The sequence below is a fragment of the Sinocyclocheilus anshuiensis genome, unplaced genomic scaffold (genome assembly GCF_001515605.1).
Source record: "Sinocyclocheilus anshuiensis isolate Anshui unplaced genomic scaffold, SAMN03320099.WGS_v1.1 scaffold1659, whole genome shotgun sequence".
Classification (NCBI taxonomy): domain Eukaryota; kingdom Metazoa; phylum Chordata; class Actinopteri; order Cypriniformes; family Cyprinidae; genus Sinocyclocheilus; species Sinocyclocheilus anshuiensis.
Window position 1 is genome coordinate 128,674 of NW_015551112.1, and position 19,268 is coordinate 147,941.

Sequence of the window (19,268 nt, forward strand, 5' to 3'; positions counted from 1 at the left end):
GTGGAAAATAATTAAATATATAGATTTATTTTCATTTTGAATTTTTTTAACAGTGAAAATCAGTTTGCTGATCAGTTGCATTTTATGGTATTTTGTTTCTATATACATATATAATTTTTTTTATTTATTTTTTTTTTTCCAGTCTTGAAAATTGAAGTGATTAAAAACATGTAATGTATATTACAATCTATCTAATTCTAATCTAATCTAATTCTATCAGCATAAAGTTTAAAGTTTTTAATTTGTAAATGTAATTAATAGTTCTGTGTATATGTAACTAGTGGGCCACATCAGGATATGCAGTAACAGCTCATTCCTTTATTGTATCGTGTAACTCATAACTCTAGTTATTGCTAATTTGTTATTCGACAAAAAGGGACGATTTCTGCTGACTACTTTTTTACAGTTTTGTAGATGAGTTGGTATTTAGGATGTGACTCAAACACTGACTGGTGTAGCACATTTGCACCAAATTTCAGACAAATGAACCTCCAGAGCACTGTAAAATATTTATGGACTGTTGTTTGGTTTGATACATCATGTCATTAACATATTAACATCAAGTTACTCTGTTGACATTTTATATTTCTGTGAAAACTGGATGAGCTCTGTAAGTGTTCATACATGCTTTGAGCAAACTCAATTCATGCTGTGGTGTCATTCTGTCATTCTTTCCTGTCTGTGCTCTCTCTGGGAAAGCACTGAATGAAGCAGAACATAATCGCAATTAAAATGCACATATTGTCAGGGAAGCATAGAGAAGGAAAGAAATGTTGTGTCTAACTAATATGCAGTGTTTACATCTGTCTTCATGTTTACATATTTGTGTTTTCAGTTAATAAACAAATTGTGCCTGCTTTATGGAATTTGTTTTCTGCAGCTGAATCCGCACATTAACATATTAAGTGCAACTCAGAAGTCTGATAACCTGATTTTTTTTACACATGGCCACGTAAAATTATCACCACATTGCAGAAAAAAACAAACAAAAAAACATCCTGTCCATGAACTACTTAAATTTAGTCAAATAGCACTACTACCATGGTTTGTATTTTGTTGAATAATTGAAATGATTAAAATAATGATTTTTTTTGCATTACAATATGTTACAGAAATCTGTTAGGTGTATATGCTAAATTTTCTTAAACTGAAGCAAAAAAGGCTTAATTTTTTAACGCAAATCATTTTTGCCAGTAACACTTTACAATAAAGTTTACTAATTTAAGTATTATGAACTTTTATTATTGAACATTTATTAATCAATTTCTTATTTTACTTAATTTGCACATATACTAAGAATTTTTTTTGTTTAGTTATATAAATTAATTTATTATGAACAATATAATTACACAATATTAAGAAATTAACTACTTAATAACATGCTAATAACTGCTTTGATAAAAGCTGTTAAAATTCTTGTTCATTGTTAGTTCATGATACCTAATGCATTAACCACTGCTAAAAACTGAACCTTATTGTATCGTTACCATTTTTTTTTTTTGTAGCTTTTGAGTTAAAATATGACGATGAAATCCAGCATTTATAAAACACCCTTCTCAAAAGTAAAATATTGACCATATACAACTTTTTCAGTTTCAAAGTTTATTCACAAAGTCAGTTAGTTGACAAGGGCAGGGTAAGGTGATTGCAACACTGTCATGTGCACTGACCCACAGAAATGAACTAACAAACTGACGAGAACTATACATTTGGAAAGTGTCTCGCACACGTATGCAGTCAATTGCAACTATGCATTAAAATCAGCCTGGCTGAAACAGCACTCCTTGGTCCACATTGGACAATTTAGATTTCTGATACAAAAATAGCTTCAAATAAATTATAAGTTTAACATTAAATCTCGACAAATGAGGATACATTGTTTACTTGGAAGAAAGCAAAATAGGGAGCTTCAAAGAGCAACTGATTTTGGATCTGGTCTAGTTGAAACGTCTCTGGAATGTCTGAGAACGGAAGTACTCGTGTGCATCATCATCATCATGACTCATGTTAAGCTGGACCAGACACGTCGCTAAACACAACAGTAATCTATATATACACAGGGAAAAAAATCAATGAAATAAAGTCAGACAAAAATTTGAAGTCGTAGTTCACAGAACGTCTCAACAACTGCATCAATCAGCAGTCGGTCTTTAGTCTTTATCCTTCAACTGTCGCTCAGATCTTTCTGCTTGCTCTTATGAAAAGAGAAAAAAACATTCCTCCTGGGTGACCATCAGACCTGAGAACAGCAGGGCATTCTGGGATGCTTCTTCTGGAAGTCAAAGCGATGCGGGTTGAAGGAGATTAGGGTCTATGCAGAGGTCAGGGGGATTTCTCACGTGGCTTTCTGTCTATAATGAACGGTCAGGTCTCCACCGCTCTTCCAGATGAAATGCTTTACAGTCCTGAGGTCCATGTTTGGATCCAAAAGCTACAAAAGACAGCAAACATGAACAATAGAGTACGAACAAGCTTTTCACATTGTAACATGAGCTTTGTTTGTTTACTAATTAGGAGCACAATGCAAATTATATAATGCTACATGTAACATTCAATGCAGTGGAACATTAATAAGTATGTAAATAATGTTAAAGTAGCAGAAAGTCACCAAAACTGTAGGATTTACTTAAGTTCAAGTGTCTTTTCACACTGTTTAACTGGGGTTAAGGCCACTTTAACCCTGGGTTAATCAATGTTTCACACGTCATTTTATTACGAAGGGTTACTGGTGTCACTAAAGCTGTGTGAATTGTAACGGCCAGTTGCGTAACAACCAATCAAAACTAAATAATGGTCACCTCATTTAAATTCTTTTCAGCATCTGGGGAAAATAAGTTGTTGAACAGCGAAAAATGAGCACATTGGAGTGATGAGGGTGTCTCTAGTATTTATTTTTTTTGTCTGGAGGAAGTAAAGAAGGTCTGATAGGAGGTCTAACCTGATCTAAACACATGAGCTCAATCTTCTCTTCGGCCATCACCGCTACGTCTTCCTCTTTCTCCTGCTCTCCTGGTTTGTCATTGGCTGAGGAGCTGGTGGTCTGTGACTCAGTGTCGAGGTTGATGATCTTCTCGTAGACGTGTTCCATCACTTTCCGAACCTGCAGCATGTCGCTAGCGGACAAACGGTCCCTGAAAACAACAGATTTTGATGAATAATCAGTTTACTGAAGATCAAAATCCAAAATATTTAAATGTATAGTCCAGTCCAGTAATGTATAGACAAATGTATAGCCCAGTATGACTTTTTAACTCGAAATATTTCAAGACTTATTAAGACTTATTACAAGCATTTTGTCACAGAAAACTTTCTTTATATATCATATTTTACAAACACAGCATACTTTTTGAGTGTTTTGGCCCCAGACGATGAATGCGGTTGGAGGTAGAATGGGATCTTGTTGAATTTTGGCATGTTTTTCTGTAGCAGAAAAGAAAAGCAGTCAATATACAATCAAAAAAATTTTTCAAGTCCATATGCTGGACACATAATGGGATGATTGTGGGATATGAAACGCTCACATCTACAGTGATATCAATAACCCATTGAGGTACAGTTTCATTCAGTAACGTGGACTCTGTCTCTCCTCCAGAATCGCGGCATAATAACCTGGAATTGGAAGGAAACACGGCTTATAATGAAGACAAAATACAGGAAGGAAAGTCAGATGAGTTTAATGAGTTCTTCATCAGTTCTGGACACTGTTATTCTGACCTAAACAACGTTCTTCCTCCTGCTTCACCAAAGATGACAGGAGTGTGTGGAGGAACCTGGAAGTAGCCGTTGCCCTTTTGAATTCGGCTCTCCTGTTCACCGTTCACTACAGAGAAATTCACACAGAAAATTATACAATCAGAAACCAACTGCATATTTCCATAAATTCCATTAGCTCGCAAACCAAGCTTTGCTCAAATAATTCCACACATTCTTTGCTGATAGGGAAATGTCAGTATACATTGTAAAGAACTCAGTGAAAATGTATTAAAAGAAATGTATTATTAAATACACACTTATTAAAAATCTTATTTATACCAGAATTATTAGTATAAAGGCAAATTCTACTCAATTGCTACACGAGAAATAGGCAGCAAACTATGCTTTAAACAAAGCCATTATGCTTTAAAAAAGAAAAAAAAGAGAAACACTACCAAAATAACTGCATGCATTCATGTGCATTAGGCAATCCCAGAATGCATTGCAAAAAAATTCTAGGACTAACTAAAATAACAGAATAGAGTCAAAGAAAATTTGATTCACTACTGAAAACTATTAACAGAAAATAATTTCGAAATAATAATGATAATAATCATGATTGCCTTTTTTAAAATATTCCTTTCCAGAAAAAGAAGAAAACAAGTCTACCATGGTTGAGTTCGATTTCCTCTTCTTCCATTGGGTTTATATGAGTTCTGGGCCAGAACTCTAACAGCGCCTGCAGGAGCAGCCCACCCAGATTCACTGAAACACACGAATAAACACGAAGAATAGTTGTTACATAATTCTTACTGTCAAATTAGTTGTACGGTCAGAATATGAATGATAAACAAACACTTCAAAAGATCCGTTGTTTATCTGTATGATCATCTTGTTTTCTAAATGTTCTTACATCAAAAAGGTAGTAAGACTTGTTTAAAAAAAATGCAAAATCAAAGGCATTTCTATCTTGATTTAAAGGTGAAGTGTGTAATTTCAGCAGCCCTAGTGGCACCAAATAGATTTGCAAAAAATAAAAATCATACAATTCTTCAAAGAAATTACTCAAAAAAAAAAAAAAAAAAGCCAACATCAGCAAACATATAGTCTAGCCCCTATTTAATTGTGTTTTGTCTCAAGAATGTGATTTTTGCAGCATAAATATTAGATATTCAGCTAAAGAACAAAATACTTAGTCACAGCAAAACAACACTAGGCATTTAGAAGAAGACATTACACTTAGGATCAGAGCCGTCTGGGCTTGTAAAACAAGCATCTTTAGCTGCCACCCACGCCGCAAAACAATCACTTTCATCCAGCGTGATAGTCAGCATCTGAAAAGCAGCAAGAACAGACGTAGTATTCATTATCTTTCATCTTCACCCTCATTACTAACCGAAAAACAAGCTGCTAATACTCACCCCTGTCTTGAGATCGACAGAAAACCAGTTCGGCACATAGACCATCTTGAACCTCTTTTTAATTTCTTCATCAAAGTCCACTTTACCCAGGTCTTCCCCCTTACATGCCTACAGAACACAGAGTGAGATTAAATAAGAACTGGCTTTAGGACGCCACAAAAGCTTTTCATGATCTGCTCTTACCTTGAGGACATCCCAGAACGCCACACTGTTATTGGAGTCTTTGGTAAGTATGTGCCTCTTATCATTGAGAATATGACACTGAACGATGTTGGTGCCACCTGAAATTGAATTCAAGCTCTCAGTCAAAGATTAAATCAATTATAGAGAACAGACGAGCACATTTTGATCAAGTGAGATTAGTAATCAGTCCTTCTACCCAAAGCAACAAGTTCCTTACAGTTTGCTTATGGCTCATTCAGGGATGAAACCAGCAACCTTATGGTTACCATCCCTGAGTTTTAAACCAATAGGCAACACCGATCTGACACTCAGGTGCCTGCTCTAGCAGATCATTTACCTTTGATGACCTGCTCTGGCTGTGTACACAGTGGAGTTAAAGGGGCAATACAGTCGTTGTCATAGTCTCCGGATGCTCTGAAGTTCTGCATGCCTTTTAGAGACTGAGATTGACAAATAAACAAATACAGACAGATATGAGCTGAAGGAACGTTTTCATTCAGTTTAATATATAGTTCAGTCATGAAACTCTAGATGGTGCAGGCTGATGGGTTGTTAATGTAACTGATGATATTCATAGAGATAAACGACTTGGCACAAGCTGATTGGTTCATACTGCATATGCAGCCAATGAGCTTACTGCCTTGCATTTATATGGCTGGCTAATGAAATGCATTTTAATTGTACATATAACACTACTGTGTATAAATCTCTGAAACGTAACTTACCCATTTGTTTACAAATGATTTAGTTGTGGACACCCAGATTGCTTGAGGAGGATCAGCTGATTTGTCCAATTCCATCTGCACAGAGAAAACATCATATATAAGAGCAGCTTTCTTAAAGGACTGAACACTTACATTTAACAATGACTTCATTTCTATATTTTCAAACACGAAGCAGCTCAAGCTTACCTTCAGGATGGGAGCTTTCTCTTCACATACGAGCACACGCAAGTCAGGGTTACGCAGATCCGTACAGTAGATTTTTCGGTCACGTCCGCCAGAATAGATGTGCGTGAAGGCCTCGTTCACCTGCAGGGCCCACACGCCCTCATCGTGGACCCGGTATGTGGCGATGCATCTCTGCTGACCGAGAGACCACAAGCGTATCGTACCATCTGAGCTGCCAGAGAGACACTAGACAGAGAAACAATGCAGGTTTAACATGTGTATTTGATGAAAAACCTCAAAGTTAGAGTAACTATGGCTGTGTTCAGACAGGTAAAAAAATATCAGATTTTCTGGCATATCTGAAGCAAATCTATTTAGCTGTTTGAAAAGCAAAAAAAACCCCAGACGAAAGCTGATGTTTACAAACATTATCCAAATCACATTCATAATAAAATAAGATTTTTTGCATCTCAGTTCGAAAAGCCGGATTCCAAAGATATTTTCTCATAGTTTGGGATGTCATGCACATGTGATATACAAAATTTGCAATTATTTCTGGAGCTGTGTTGAAGTCCTACCTGAGTGCCGTCTCTGTTTAACAATAATGATTTTACGTTGTCAGAGTGGCCTTTCAGCTTCATTAGCTTAGCACATGTCCGTGGATCCCAGACCCTCAGGACCTGACAAAATATAAAAAAACAATCAAAACCTTTTTATTTGAACCTGCAGTTGAAATGACAATTTTCCTTCCTTGAAACCTAAAACCACAAAACTGTGAGACGAACCTTCTCTGTAGATCCTGAGATGATCACAGTTCCTGTCTGATTCATGGCCAGACTGTAGATGGAGTCCTTGTTTCCACTCAGTGAGGAAGCTATCACAGAAATGATGGATGCAATCAGGGTTATTATACTTAACTAATTTAAAAAAAAATAAACAGATAACATTTTGAAATAAAATAAATGTTAACTGAAATAAAATATACAAAAACCTAAACTTATTTAAGCTAGCTACCGAGGCAACATTTCATTTTCTTTCAGTTTAACTTGATGTACTTAAGTAAAACTAAAAAAAAAAACCTATTTCTTTCAGTTTAACTTGATGTACTTAAGTAAAACTAAAAAAAAAAAACCTATATAGACATATTAAAAAAAACAATAACTAATACAAATGTCAAAAAGACACAAGAAATTTACTAAAACTTTAACTACAACTAAAATAAAAAAAAATTCCAACTTTTAATAAAACCTCTAACAGTATCTCAACGATACTATAATAACACTGGATGCAGTGCTGCATTCACTTCGGAAGAAATGGGTTTTCATAATCATCTGCTTAATTACATGCTTCAACCCTAACTCGATGACTCAGAAGGAAGACAGTGTCAGACAGAATGATTAAGGGAGTTTACTCACTGGTGACTGTATTATTAGAGGCAGTCAGAGCCGTCAGTGTGTTCACATCCCACAGGAAGATCTGCCTGTCCAGCCCGGCTGATGCCACCAGCTCCTTTTCCTTTGCATATGCTAAAGCTTTGACGTAGTCCTGAAGAGTGAATCAAAATCACTTTGTCTCATAATCATATTGCACACAAAATGGCAAGAATTTTCTCAAAATTTCAAGCTTTAATCTGTTTTCTATGCAAATTCCTGGAGCTGTTAAATGACCAATTTTTGTGTCAATAGTCAAATGTCTGGCAATGCAAGACTGCCATCAGAATAACCCTTATGCATGAAAATTCTAAACAAAATTAAAACAACAAACTAAGATGAATATAATAAGAAACGTACCTTATGTGTCCGTAACGTGGACATGCAGAACCCTTTGTGTGCATTCCAGACTTTCACAGTGGTGTCCGAGGAGGCTGATATCACTGCAACACAGAACAATCCACCGAAACTGGCTAAAGCTCAGAATATATTTGATGAGATTTGAGCATGAAGTTTCTGTAAAAGGCGCTTAGACGTACATGTTTTTCCATTACAACAGAGGATGATGTCATTCACCCAGTCCGTGTGATGCTCCATTGAAGCGATGTAAGGATCCTGCTGCAGTAAACGGCTGTTAGTTGGACTTATCAGAAACATTTAACCACAGAGAGACAGAATGGGGATAAAATACGCCTTTGAGGGAGATACAAAGTTAACACTGTTGCTCAAAATGGAAAGTGTGGTTGCACAGTAACAAAACATGGGACCAAGGGCATTAATATTCATAAATCATGAAAAATGCAGGTTGTACTTTGTGTTGATTGACACTCCATATCCTGACGATGGAATCTCGGCCGGCTGTGAAGAGTCTGTTGAGAGCAGGATCCAGCTGAAGAGCATTCACACCGTTACGATTGTACTTCTCCACCTCATCTCTAATCACGTAGGAAACCTGTAAACACATCATTATTAATAACTTCAGTTTATTAGACAATCAGAGACTACCTACAGTCTACTAAACTACCAATTTACTACAGATATAGAAAAAGTAGGTTATATGTGTCTTGCAAATCTCCATTAAGTGTATAACATTTAATTTTAAGGCTATACAACATCTATGCAATGGTATAACGTTATTGTTTTAATCTAATGAACCTATTCAATAAGCAGCAGACAATTGTACTAAAACAACAAATTTAAGTACATGAATATAAACCTATATAGTGGTCCAAAAAGCATTTGGACACATTTAAATATGACTAAATGCCATTGCGTTTGCGTTACATATTACCGCTGTACTATAGTAACACCACAGTAATTCTTGTAAGGGTGGTAATGTTTCGGTTGGTAAATAAATATTATGGACGCTATATTGTCAACACTTTCCTGAAACAAGTAAACGTATTATAAATTCACTAATACATGGTTTTAAAGTTACGAAACATTTTCTGTAAATTATTACCTGGACTTTCCTCCGTCCCGCAGCGTTCTGCCTGTGATGCGTCGCCATCTTGCATGTTGACAATCAGGGAATGAGTCACTTCCGGAAGAGAGCTGGCGTTTGTTGGGCCTGTCGAGATCTGTCACTAGAGGTCGCTATTGAGTACATTTGCATTGTTCACTGATAGCTGACTGGATTTTTGCGGAAATGGACATCTTAAGATTTCAGACCCTTAAGATACCGATTTGAAATCTAAAATAGTTCAAATGGCATCAAATTGCACATGACATAACACAAGTTCAAATATATTAAAAAAATATATAATAGCCATCCAGAGTAGATGTAAGATACAAGCAACATTGTCCAATATGAAATTAACAGACTAATGTATCTATTGAATTCCAGTCAGTGCAAGAAAATTACAGTGCATCATCACATCCACCAATTTTCTAGAATTAATCAGATCTAAAAAAAAAAAAGTCACAAAAAAAACAAAAAACATCTGTTCTCACCCTGTTGAAAAAAACAGCATATGCTGGTTAAGTATGTTTTGATGCTGGGATGCTGGTTTAAGCTGGTCCTTTCCTGGTTTAAGCTGGTCCTTTGCTGGTTTATGCTGGTCCTTTGCCAACACATGACCAACATAAACCAGCAAAGGACCAGCATAAACCAGCAAAGGACCAGCTTAAACCAGCATCCCAGTGTCAAAACATACCTAACCAGCATATGCTGTTTTTTTCAACAGGGCAATTTATTTTTGTAAGCTGAGGATTCTTTTTTTTTTGACTTAGTAAATCATTAAACATTTCCCACTGGCAGTCAACATGTTTGTCTCTCTAAACTTTGATAGTACTGATCCATATGCGGTAATCCCGGGGGAAGTTAGTTCATTAATGAACTAACTTTTTACTTAGTCTTCATACCTCTGTTATGCATAGGTATATGTAAGTTATGCGCTAAAAAACAAAAACAAACTTTAGTTCATTCACCCAGCTTTATTCAGAATTTAAATCATCACACAGTTTAATAAAACCTAGAACTACAATATGTCTGTGATAACCATGTACAAATCAAAAATATTCTATTATGTAGGTACTATAAAAGCTTTCTAAAGATTAAAGTGGTTAACAATTATGGTGCATTTTCATCTCTGGTAAGCAAAACGATGTGGTTGGGGTTTTTTTTTTTTTTTTTACATGTTGACTCTTGGTTTTCATCCAGAGTAGATATAAGATACTACAACATTATAAAACAACAACAAAAACAGTAAATCAAATTTAGATTGTACATCACAGTCAAATGTATCTGTTGTATTTCAGTCAGTGCTAGAGCATTACATTGCATCATCACATCCACCAATTTCCTAGCATGGATCAGAAGATCTAATAAGTCACAAAAAGTCACAAAAAAATCTAAGAAGTCACAGAAAATCAAAGAAGTCACAAAAATAAAAGAACATCAACAATTTTGACTGAGTAAATTATGAAACATTTCCCACTGGCTTTAACAGTCATGTTTGTCTCCCTGTACTTTGATAGTACTGATCAACGCATCTAAAGTGCATCTAAATGAAAAGCTCAGCAGTGTTTATAACAAAACTATCACATAAAAGCACAATGTACTGCATATATCAGTTCGGAAACAGTGTTGTGTGAAACAGGATGTACAAATATAATCTTTAATCAGGGAGCTGACAAGAGTGCCATTTGTTTAATTTCCCATTACATGTATTTATCCAAACTCTCCAGAGCTTCCTTTTTTGTGTATTGTTTCCATTCATCTGGAATCTCACCACACCCCTGGAATGTCTTACTGTAGTACGTTTCCAGATCTTCCTGGAATCTGCACACAAACCACTTCCAGTACGGCAGCTCAGAGTTGTCAGGCGTGATACTCCAGTTAGCATATTTAGGACCTCCTCTTCTGTATTCTTTCCAGGGGACTTTATCATCTGAGGAATTTGGGTAAAAGGATCGATCACTCGATACTGCTGTTGTGCAGATATCAATAGCCAGGTTTGTTGTTCCTCTGTAAAACCACCCATTCAGTCCAATATTACGGTGGAAAGGAACGCAGTGATCTCCAGGATGGTCTTCCATTGTGTTGGTGCAGATGGCTTTACAGAAAGGACACTGAACCCAACAGCACTGACAGAAGTGCTCAATCAAAATTTCATCTGGTCTTTTCCTGCACTTCTCCAATTGTATGTCATTAATATTTTTAAAACTGTTCTGTAGGTTTGTCATCCTCTCCTCTAGACTGTCATTCAAAAAGGTCTCAAGAAAATCCAAGTCTTTAATTTCACTAAGATCACCACATGAGTTCTCTCTGAGTTTCAGCTCATCTGTCAGGGCTGTGGTGAAGCATCTAAACCACATGCTACCATCTCCATTCCGACTCTTGACCTTCACTGTTGTGGCTTTCATTGCATTACATACAATCTGCTCCTTTTGTTTTAGATTTCCTTTGAAAATATTTAGAATCATTTCATTTTGGTTGGTGAAGTAACTTTTCACTTCGTTCTTTATGAATTGTTTGAAGTGTTCTGTGGGATTATGAATGTATTCTTTGTACTCCTCAAAGTCCTCCTTTTCTGCAAGGGATCTCAGAATGTGTTTCTCCAGATTGGGTCTGTTCTCACGTAAAGCTTTTATGTCAGACCTCATCTGTGTGGCCAAATCATTAGCAGTTTTGTTGTAAACTGCTTGTAGAATAGATGGTTCAAGTTTGCTGCAAATTAATTCACTCAGTATAGTTGTTGTTGTTGCTCCTTTGTAGTAGTTCTTGAAGATGTTCCAATACTGAGTTTTCTGCTTATTAAGATAAAGTCTTGGGTCATTTGTTTCTCTGAATTCTTTGTGGAGTTCAGTAAAAGTCTGTCTGGCAATCTCACACACATGGAGACTCAGATCTATGGTAAACTCCCTTTTCAATATGTATTTTTGGCTCACGGATTGATGTTTCTGTACTGATTTTTTAACACAGTCTGTTATTTCCTGAATGTAACTCTCATTGTAGCCTCGTGTTCCAACTGGTGACTTCTTCATTATCCTTTTAGTTTCCTGAATAATTTTGAGAGTCAGATCCCTTATTGAGTAATGAAATTCAGCATTTAGGCCCATGTTCTCTTGTGGCTTTGGAGTCCATCTAAAATATCCTATGCCTGACATAATTTTTTGACCAAACCAACCGAACATCCCACACTTGCTTTTCTTAGAGCTCTCGGTAGCTTCCGCTGAAGATGCCGTTTCATCAGAGCACTCCAAATGCTTCTTTAGTATCATGTAGTCACAATAATCACTCCGGCGGTCTATCAGTTTGTAGACTTTTTGTTTTAAGCGCTCATCTACAAGAGTCAGTTCATGGCTCATTTCAGATAATATCTGTGTCACATCTTCCCAAAAGTTAATGTCTGCCAGTGGAGGTATGTCTTTGGTCATTTCAGTGACCCATTTACTCCACATTGTGTCAAACTCCTTCTTAAGCATATGTTCATCTGTTCCTGTATTTCTCAGGCTCAAAGCTAGCTCCTTGCTCCGACTGAAAAGCTTGTTTTCATACTCTGTCCTTCTTTGATCCAGCTGCTCCCTGGCTTTTTTCTGTTCAATCGCTTCATCTAACTTTCGTTTTGTTCCCTTCACAAGGTCATCATGAAGCTCTTTGATTCTGGTTTCAAATCTTCCTCGCCATTGACACAGAATGTCTTTGTCTTTGTCCTCCTCAAAGTAAGACATGATTGATTTTTCTACCTGCTCCTTTGTCATCCTCATGTCAGCCAACAAGTCATTTTCCTGAACCTTAATGCTTCCATTAGCAATTCTGTTGTAGAATTTGTCTTCAATGCCGATCATGGCACTTCTGAGGCTAAACGTCCAGTCGCTGTACTTAGTTTCTAGTTTTCTGTATACCGCAATCTCAAGTGTGTTTTTGAAGCTGAACACAAAGTTTTCATTCAGCAGTGCACTCCACAGATCATTAATACGCGTTCTGAACTGAGACAGTGTAATGCCATTAGATTTGGAAGCTTTTGAGAGAATGGTGTCTTTCAGCTCCTGAATATTTCTGCTGTAGTCAGGGTTTGGTGGTGCCATTGGTGGGCTGCCTTCCCAGAGCTGTGCAAAATACTTCACATCATTCTGAACGTCAAATGCAATGATGTCACTGAAAAACTCTGTATCACAATCTTCCTCTTTAGCGGCAAGTTTCGTCATCTCATCCAGTTTCTCCTGCAGTCGTCTCCTTCCCTCCATGTTTTTCTCTCCAGCTGTAATATCTGAAACGTTCTGATGCACAAACATGCAGCTTGGATTCAGTCTGAACTTCTTCATCCTCATGAAGGCCTGAACGACAATCTGAAGAATGTCCTGCATCTCAGCTGTGTTTTCTCCAAAGATGTTGATCAATGTCATATTTCCGAGACCAACCACAAATGTGGCCATTTCATTGTCATGATTTCTTGTTGACCTTCCAGCCAGTTCTAGGGCACGAAGTCCCTCAGTATCAACAACTAGAATGTAGTCAAACTTCAGCTGTGCTTTCATCTCCTCCGACACTCTGACCAGCTGCATGAAAGCTCCTCTGGTGCATCTGCCAGCACTGACGGCAAACTGCAGTCCAAACATGGCGTTCAGCATGGTGGATTTCCCAGAGCTCTGAATCCCTAAAACTGACAACACATAGACCTTCTTGTCTCCCAGTTTCTGGATGAGTGCATCAATAACAGCAGTAACCCAGATCAGAGGAACATGGGCAGCATCACCATCCATCAGCTCCAGTGGAAATCCAGAGATCATCATCTCTGCTGCAAGACTTGGAAGAGAGGAGAAGTTAAACTTCAGGTCTTTTTTGTTTTTCTTTACTGATGAACATGATTCGTGTATCTGACCGATCTCTCTCAGTATGTGCTCCAAGCCAAAAGTTGCAGCTTGTAGTTTCTCAGATACTTTCTCAAGTTCGTCTTGTGCTTCTGTCATTTGCTTCGATTTATCATGTTTCTTTTTAAGATTTAGGACTGTTGACCATTTTTCATCATACTCATGATGAAGGGCTGAAAGACTTTCAGTAGTGTAATTGTCTAGCAGGATGCCCAGCCATTTCAGAAAATATGCCTCCTCATTTCCTAGGGGTGAATTCAGTTTTTGAATAAAGATTTTCATAAACTGACTTAGGTCAGATGTTTGCTGCAGTTCACGGATTTTCTGCATTTGTGATTTTTTGGAACTTTTGTTCTTTTCAATGTTGCTTCCCTTATGTAGTTCTCCTAATGTAGGTCGATAAAGTTCTTTATTTTTCTGGCACCACTGATGCCACAGGTTTCCCTGGCATGGCAGGAATGATTCTTTGATTTCAGTCAGATCTTTATCCTTCAGTAAATTTATCATCTGCTGTGCTGCTTCTTTTCCTTTCCTGCAGTCATCATCACTGACCTCATCCACTCTGACATCGTTGTTTTTGGACACATCTTCAAGCTTAAAGAAGGAACATGATTCAGTAGACAAGAGTCCATTATTTATAGCTCTTCTGATTTCTTCAAATACAACTGACTGATTTCTGCCTTTCAAACCAATTTTGTATTTCCCTTTCCGCATTTCTGTCAGAGCCGAATCATTGTCAGTAAGAAGGCAGATGAGTGGCTTTGAGTCCTTGTAGAAGGTTTGGATCTTGGTCATGCTTTTGTCATTCTTGTTAAGTTGTGGTAAAATAGCAACATTTACAGAGGCCGTTTCAGTCAGGATACCCAGCTGTTTTGCATGGGCTCCTGCATCACCATGGAGGTTACAGAACGCAACACAATGAGTAAATCTGTCTGTTTTCTCTCCAGATGGACAGTACCAGGCGATCTCCACCACTCCGTCCATCAGCACTCTGGTTCTGCTGCTGCCTGGGCAGTTCCTGTGGAAGAATGTGTTGTGTTTCTCATTGATCAGGCTGTTCATCAGCTGAGACTTGGATGAGGATGCAGGACCAAACCTGAAGAAAGCCACCATTGGGGTTTCTGCTTTGTAGACTGGCAGGAATTTGCTAGAGATTTTACCTGTATCATCAATTGTCTTCCAGCTCTTGTTAATTTGTCGAAATGTCCAGAGTGGGAACTCAATCTGTTGTGTGAATGGATTTGGTACAAGCAGAGGCAGAGCATACTGACACTGTGAGAGTTTAGTCACCATAAGCTGCTTTAGGAAACTATCAGCACAATGAAACACAGCCATCTGAACATCCATTAAGTGGACTGCATCTAATTTGTTTGTTTCATCTGAGGGTTTAGCAGTTTCTCCAAAAATATTATCATAGGCATCAGCATCATCTTCAGATGAGTCATTGTTCCTTTGTTGTGTGTGTTGTTCATTATTCTCTATAATCTGAAGGTATCTTGCTCTGTAGTCCATCATCATCAATTTCTGTAGAAAAACTGGAGCCAGCTGCTCTTCTGCACAAAACTCTTGGGACTGTGATTGTACAATTGGCTTAAGGAAATCTACAGTTCTCAGTTTGCCTTCAAGATGAAGCCTCTCAATGAGTTGCTGTGCACCTAGCTGAAAAATACAGTACCATAAAATAGAATAGTTGAAAAGGAATGTTAATTTGTACACGTTTTTGAAAATGTAATACATTAAAAGCATATCACAAATATGAATATGCTCCCTGATCTCACTGTTACGTGTATCGGTATGTAACATTTGAAGGTATTATTTATTTACAGCTGTATAAACATAAAATCTATTATATCATAAATATATCTGAGGCTCCATTTTTAGATATATTTTAGATCCCTTAACCCTATACCCAAAACCAACCACTTTTAAACAATCTAAAAAACATAACAGGCAGATAAATGGACAGTGACAATTATTTTAGTTATAATATAGGCCTACAATCCACCTTTTTCATGCCCCATGACGCTTTGCACAAATTATGGGAGTAACTTCCGTTAAACTGTGTAGGTACAATCAGGTGACATTGTTCTACTCACCCTTCATCCATCGATCATTAAAGGAAATTTAAAAGTGTGAATGAATTAACAAATTACTTTCAGCAGACCACAAATAACTCCAAAAGCTTTAATAAAGATTATTTCTTCAGCAATACTACGGATCGCTGTGGTGAGACCTGTGTACACACAGGTGGTCTAATGTTGTTCTTCCCATTTCGTAAGTCAGGGAAGGGCTGTAACATAATCTCATTGATTATAAATACTATAATATAATCAACTGATTAATTACATTAATTAATAGATATTAAATATTTATAGATTCAATAAGGATTAATTTTTGTACATCACTAAGTTGTTTATATGCAAAACTTTTTTTGATGCTATGCAAATTTTAGAAGTCTATGCAAACATAACTGCATTCAAAAATAAAAATACATATGAATACTTTTGAGATCATAGTGTAATAGTTAAAATATGAATAACGCTCTGAAAAAAAAGAAATAGGCCTGTTAATTCTGCATATAAGTTCTTACCTTTTGTTTGTCTCCTTTATCAGTTTGGACCAGGCTCCCCAAAGTCTGTGCATTAGTGTCATCGATGCTTACTGTTTCTGCATCTTGATTTTATGAAAACAGAGGAAAAGATTAATTAGTGGTCATTTTAAGAGAATTGAAAAAAGCGCAACCAAACTTTAGATTCAAGTACAAATGGATGTGTGCAGATTCTTTTGAACATTCAGCGTGACTAACATATATCGATTCACTAACAAATGCCATAATAAAGCGGTAACATTCAATTATGTCTTGCAACTTGATATATATGATTTCAATATCATTAGGATACATCAAAATTAAAGTGACATTTAATGATCTTTAAGTATTTCGGAGATTAAAGATTTCTTTACAGACTGATTAAAATGTATTAAACTCATTGAAAACTAATGAATTTTTATCCACTTTTTTATTACCACAAGTGAATCTATTAAACTATTTACACAGATATTAATCTATAAGGCCTTAAAGCAGCGACGAGCAACTCTGCTATTTTTCAGAATCAACATCTGACTCTGGACTGGACTGAAGCTGTAATTACTTTCAGTGATGATTTCAGTGATTACTTTCAGTCTGTTTGACTGTTTTGTAAAGCTTGATATTAATACATGATTTTCTTTAAACAATATATGAAGAGTGGGCGGGGGCTCCCCCGTAAAACAATGTCTGTGTGCTTGGACCACACTTACCAATACCTACAAATACTAATGTGATCATGTTAAATTAAAAAAAAATATATAGAGGCATAATTCCACAAAAAACTTCCATAATATTTATAATATTTGAATTTATTGCAGTATTATTTTTGAATCTTTATTTAAAATGTTGAAATGGAGTTGTGGTAAATGTATAAGCCAAAAATGAACAGAAGCTGTGTTACCACTTTGATATTCACTGTTTTGCAGGTCTCTCAAAGAGCGGTACATCTCTCTGGTGTAGCACTGCTGATTATTGTCAGTGAACAGACACTTGATTTTGTCCATCAATTCTCTCATCTCTGATTTTTTGTTCATGATCTTGCTGCAGGTATGATATCTTCCTCCACATTTCTTCAGCAGCTGCTCCAGAACACAGTTGTTCTTCAGGTCATCTATTACAGTGTCACACTCTTCCTCTCTCTCATAGGTCAAGACAATAATCACAAATGAAAGAACTCTGTCACCAAATATTCTCTGTAGCCATTCAATGCCCATCTTATCAGCATCTGTTAACTGGCCCAATCGCACAACAAAGATGAAGGCATGGATTTCATTTTCATTCACTAGTTGACAAAAAACATGACTGAGAGGTTTGAGATCAGTCTCATGTGAGCCAATCATGTTGATCACTGAGACACAATGTTCTGATATCTTCCTCTCTTGAATGATCATTGGAAATTCTGCATTTTTACAACAGAGTTGTTTATCTCCAAGTAGAACGTTGTCACATCCAAACTGGACAGCATCAGAGCTTCCAAATATTGCAACAGTCAAATCAGGATCACCGTGATCTAAAATAAACAACACAGAGCTGTTCTCAAACTCAGAGAATGTAAGAACACACCACAATATATGTTAATGAAATAGTGCTTCTTATACAGTTCTGTCATGAAAAGTTTAGCATGGTAATATACATGACATTGTTAATGTGTTTGGTCTTGGTGGAATTGATCTGCAATGCTTCTGCTGCTGCGGCAGAACAAGTACCATGACTTGCTGCCAATACATCCACAGACATGCTGCTGTGAGCATGTAGGAAATACTGCTGCAGCACATATAACATATGAAATAACCCCACATATTTACCATACATGAAATAATCCCATAGCAGATCTATACAGGTAGACTGGGGAAGGTGGAGGGTTTCTGACGTGCGCTGCAACTGCTACAGCAAGTACTGGCTGAGTTTTTCAATGTTGAGCAGCAAGCTCATTGGCTGCTGATGCAACTAGAACCAGTCAGCTGCACCATGTGAATAATGATGTGAATATTTCAGATTGAGTTAGAACCTATAGACCTGTGCCATCTAGAGTGTCATGACAGAACTTTGCACTAGTTGCATTTCTTACCTGTGTTGTTGTGAGATGAATCATCAAAGCCTGAGCACACATGTGCTACGTTTGCATTACCATCAGGTTTCGGGTTACTCCCTTCATCTACTGGTTTCACATTATCCTGGAGAGATAACAAGAAATGATCTGTTTCTTATTACAATGATTTTTAAAGGTTGTTTAATTGTGCAAGAGTAAAACTGTGTATGCATCTGAACATCACACTTGTATGTTTATTCTGCATCACTGCTTGTTACTACAAAGACTGTAGGTGAAATAGCCAAACCTTTGAATTAGAAGGACAATTTCTAGAACATTGGGCCATGTAGCGTATGTAAAGTGAGGCACACTCTTAAAAATAAAGGACCTTTACTTGCATCGATGCTTCCATGAAAGGTTTAACATCCAAAGAAACTTTCCATTCCACAAAAGGTACTTTTTTAATCCAAAAAGGTTATTTAGATTAAAGGGGTCATATGATGTTGCTAAAAATAACATTATTTTGTGTATTTGGTGTAATGAAATGTGTTTATGCGGTTTAAGGCTAAAAAAACACATTACGGTACATTATTGTTCTCCTCTATGCCCCGCCTTTCTGAAACGCGTAGATTTTTAAAATCGGTCTCAAAGCTCATCGGTCTGAAAAGCGAGGTGTGCTCTGATTGGCCAGCTATCCAGTGCGTTGTGATTGGCCGAATA

At 36.9% G+C, this 19,268-nt stretch overlaps 2 protein-coding genes across 4 annotated transcripts in view; both read right to left on the reverse strand.

The window, feature by feature from the left end:
* Nucleotides 1–1,635: 1,635 nt before the first annotated feature.
* On the reverse strand, nt 1,636–9,372 carry LOC107662983 (WD repeat-containing protein 48). Of its 2 annotated transcripts, none has more exons than XM_016453118.1 (19): nt 9,080–9,372; nt 8,429–8,569; nt 8,157–8,232; nt 7,978–8,060; nt 7,603–7,732; nt 6,973–7,061; nt 6,766–6,867; nt 6,209–6,433; nt 6,023–6,097; nt 5,635–5,737; nt 5,298–5,395; nt 5,115–5,222; nt 4,931–5,027; nt 4,363–4,458; nt 3,715–3,820; nt 3,522–3,609; nt 3,344–3,420; nt 2,939–3,131; nt 1,636–2,431 (listed from the first exon to the last, which is right to left on the reverse strand). In XM_016453118.1, the coding sequence occupies exons 1-19, from the start codon at nt 9,125–9,127 to the stop codon at nt 2,336–2,338; spliced, it is 2,031 nt and encodes a 676-aa protein (XP_016308604.1). In that variant the 5' UTR covers nt 9,128–9,372; the 3' UTR covers nt 1,636–2,335. The 2 variants fall into 2 exon arrangements, with proteins under 2 accessions (XP_016308604.1, XP_016308603.1); XM_016453117.1 differs by having other exon boundaries at nt 8,157–8,235; nt 9,080–9,371.
* Nucleotides 9,373–10,052: 680 nt separating this feature from the next.
* The window catches only part of LOC107662982 (interferon-induced very large GTPase 1-like), a 16,670-nt gene continuing 7,454 nt past the window's right edge, over nt 10,053–19,268 (reverse strand). Inside the window, exons 3-5 of one of the 2 annotated variants that reach the window (XM_016453114.1) lie at nt 18,588–18,693; nt 16,523–16,605; nt 10,053–15,591 (exon numbers count right to left, since the gene is read on the reverse strand). In XM_016453114.1, coding sequence (XP_016308600.1) covers nt 10,780–15,591; nt 16,523–16,605; nt 18,588–18,693 — 5,001 coding nt within the window. In that variant the 3' untranslated portion in view covers nt 10,053–10,779. Of the gene's footprint in view, nt 15,592–16,522; nt 16,606–17,420; nt 17,976–18,587; nt 18,694–19,268 lie in introns of those variants that run through there. The other variant, XM_016453115.1, reaches the window with a different exon arrangement.

Excerpts from the sequence above, each read along its gene's own strand:
- LOC107662983 (XM_016453117.1), bottom strand. The coding sequence starts at position 9,127 with ATGGCGACGCATCACAGGCAGAACGCTGCGGGACGGAGGAAAGTCCAG. Across the intron at positions 8,236-8,428 it reads GGAGTGTCAATCAACACAAA|CAGGATCCTTACATCGCTTC; the intron begins GTACAACCTGCA and ends CGTTTACTGCAG. Across the intron at positions 6,098-6,208 it reads AGAAAGCTCCCATCCTGAAG|ATGGAATTGGACAAATCAGC; the intron begins GTAAGCTTGAGC and ends TTCTCTGTGCAG.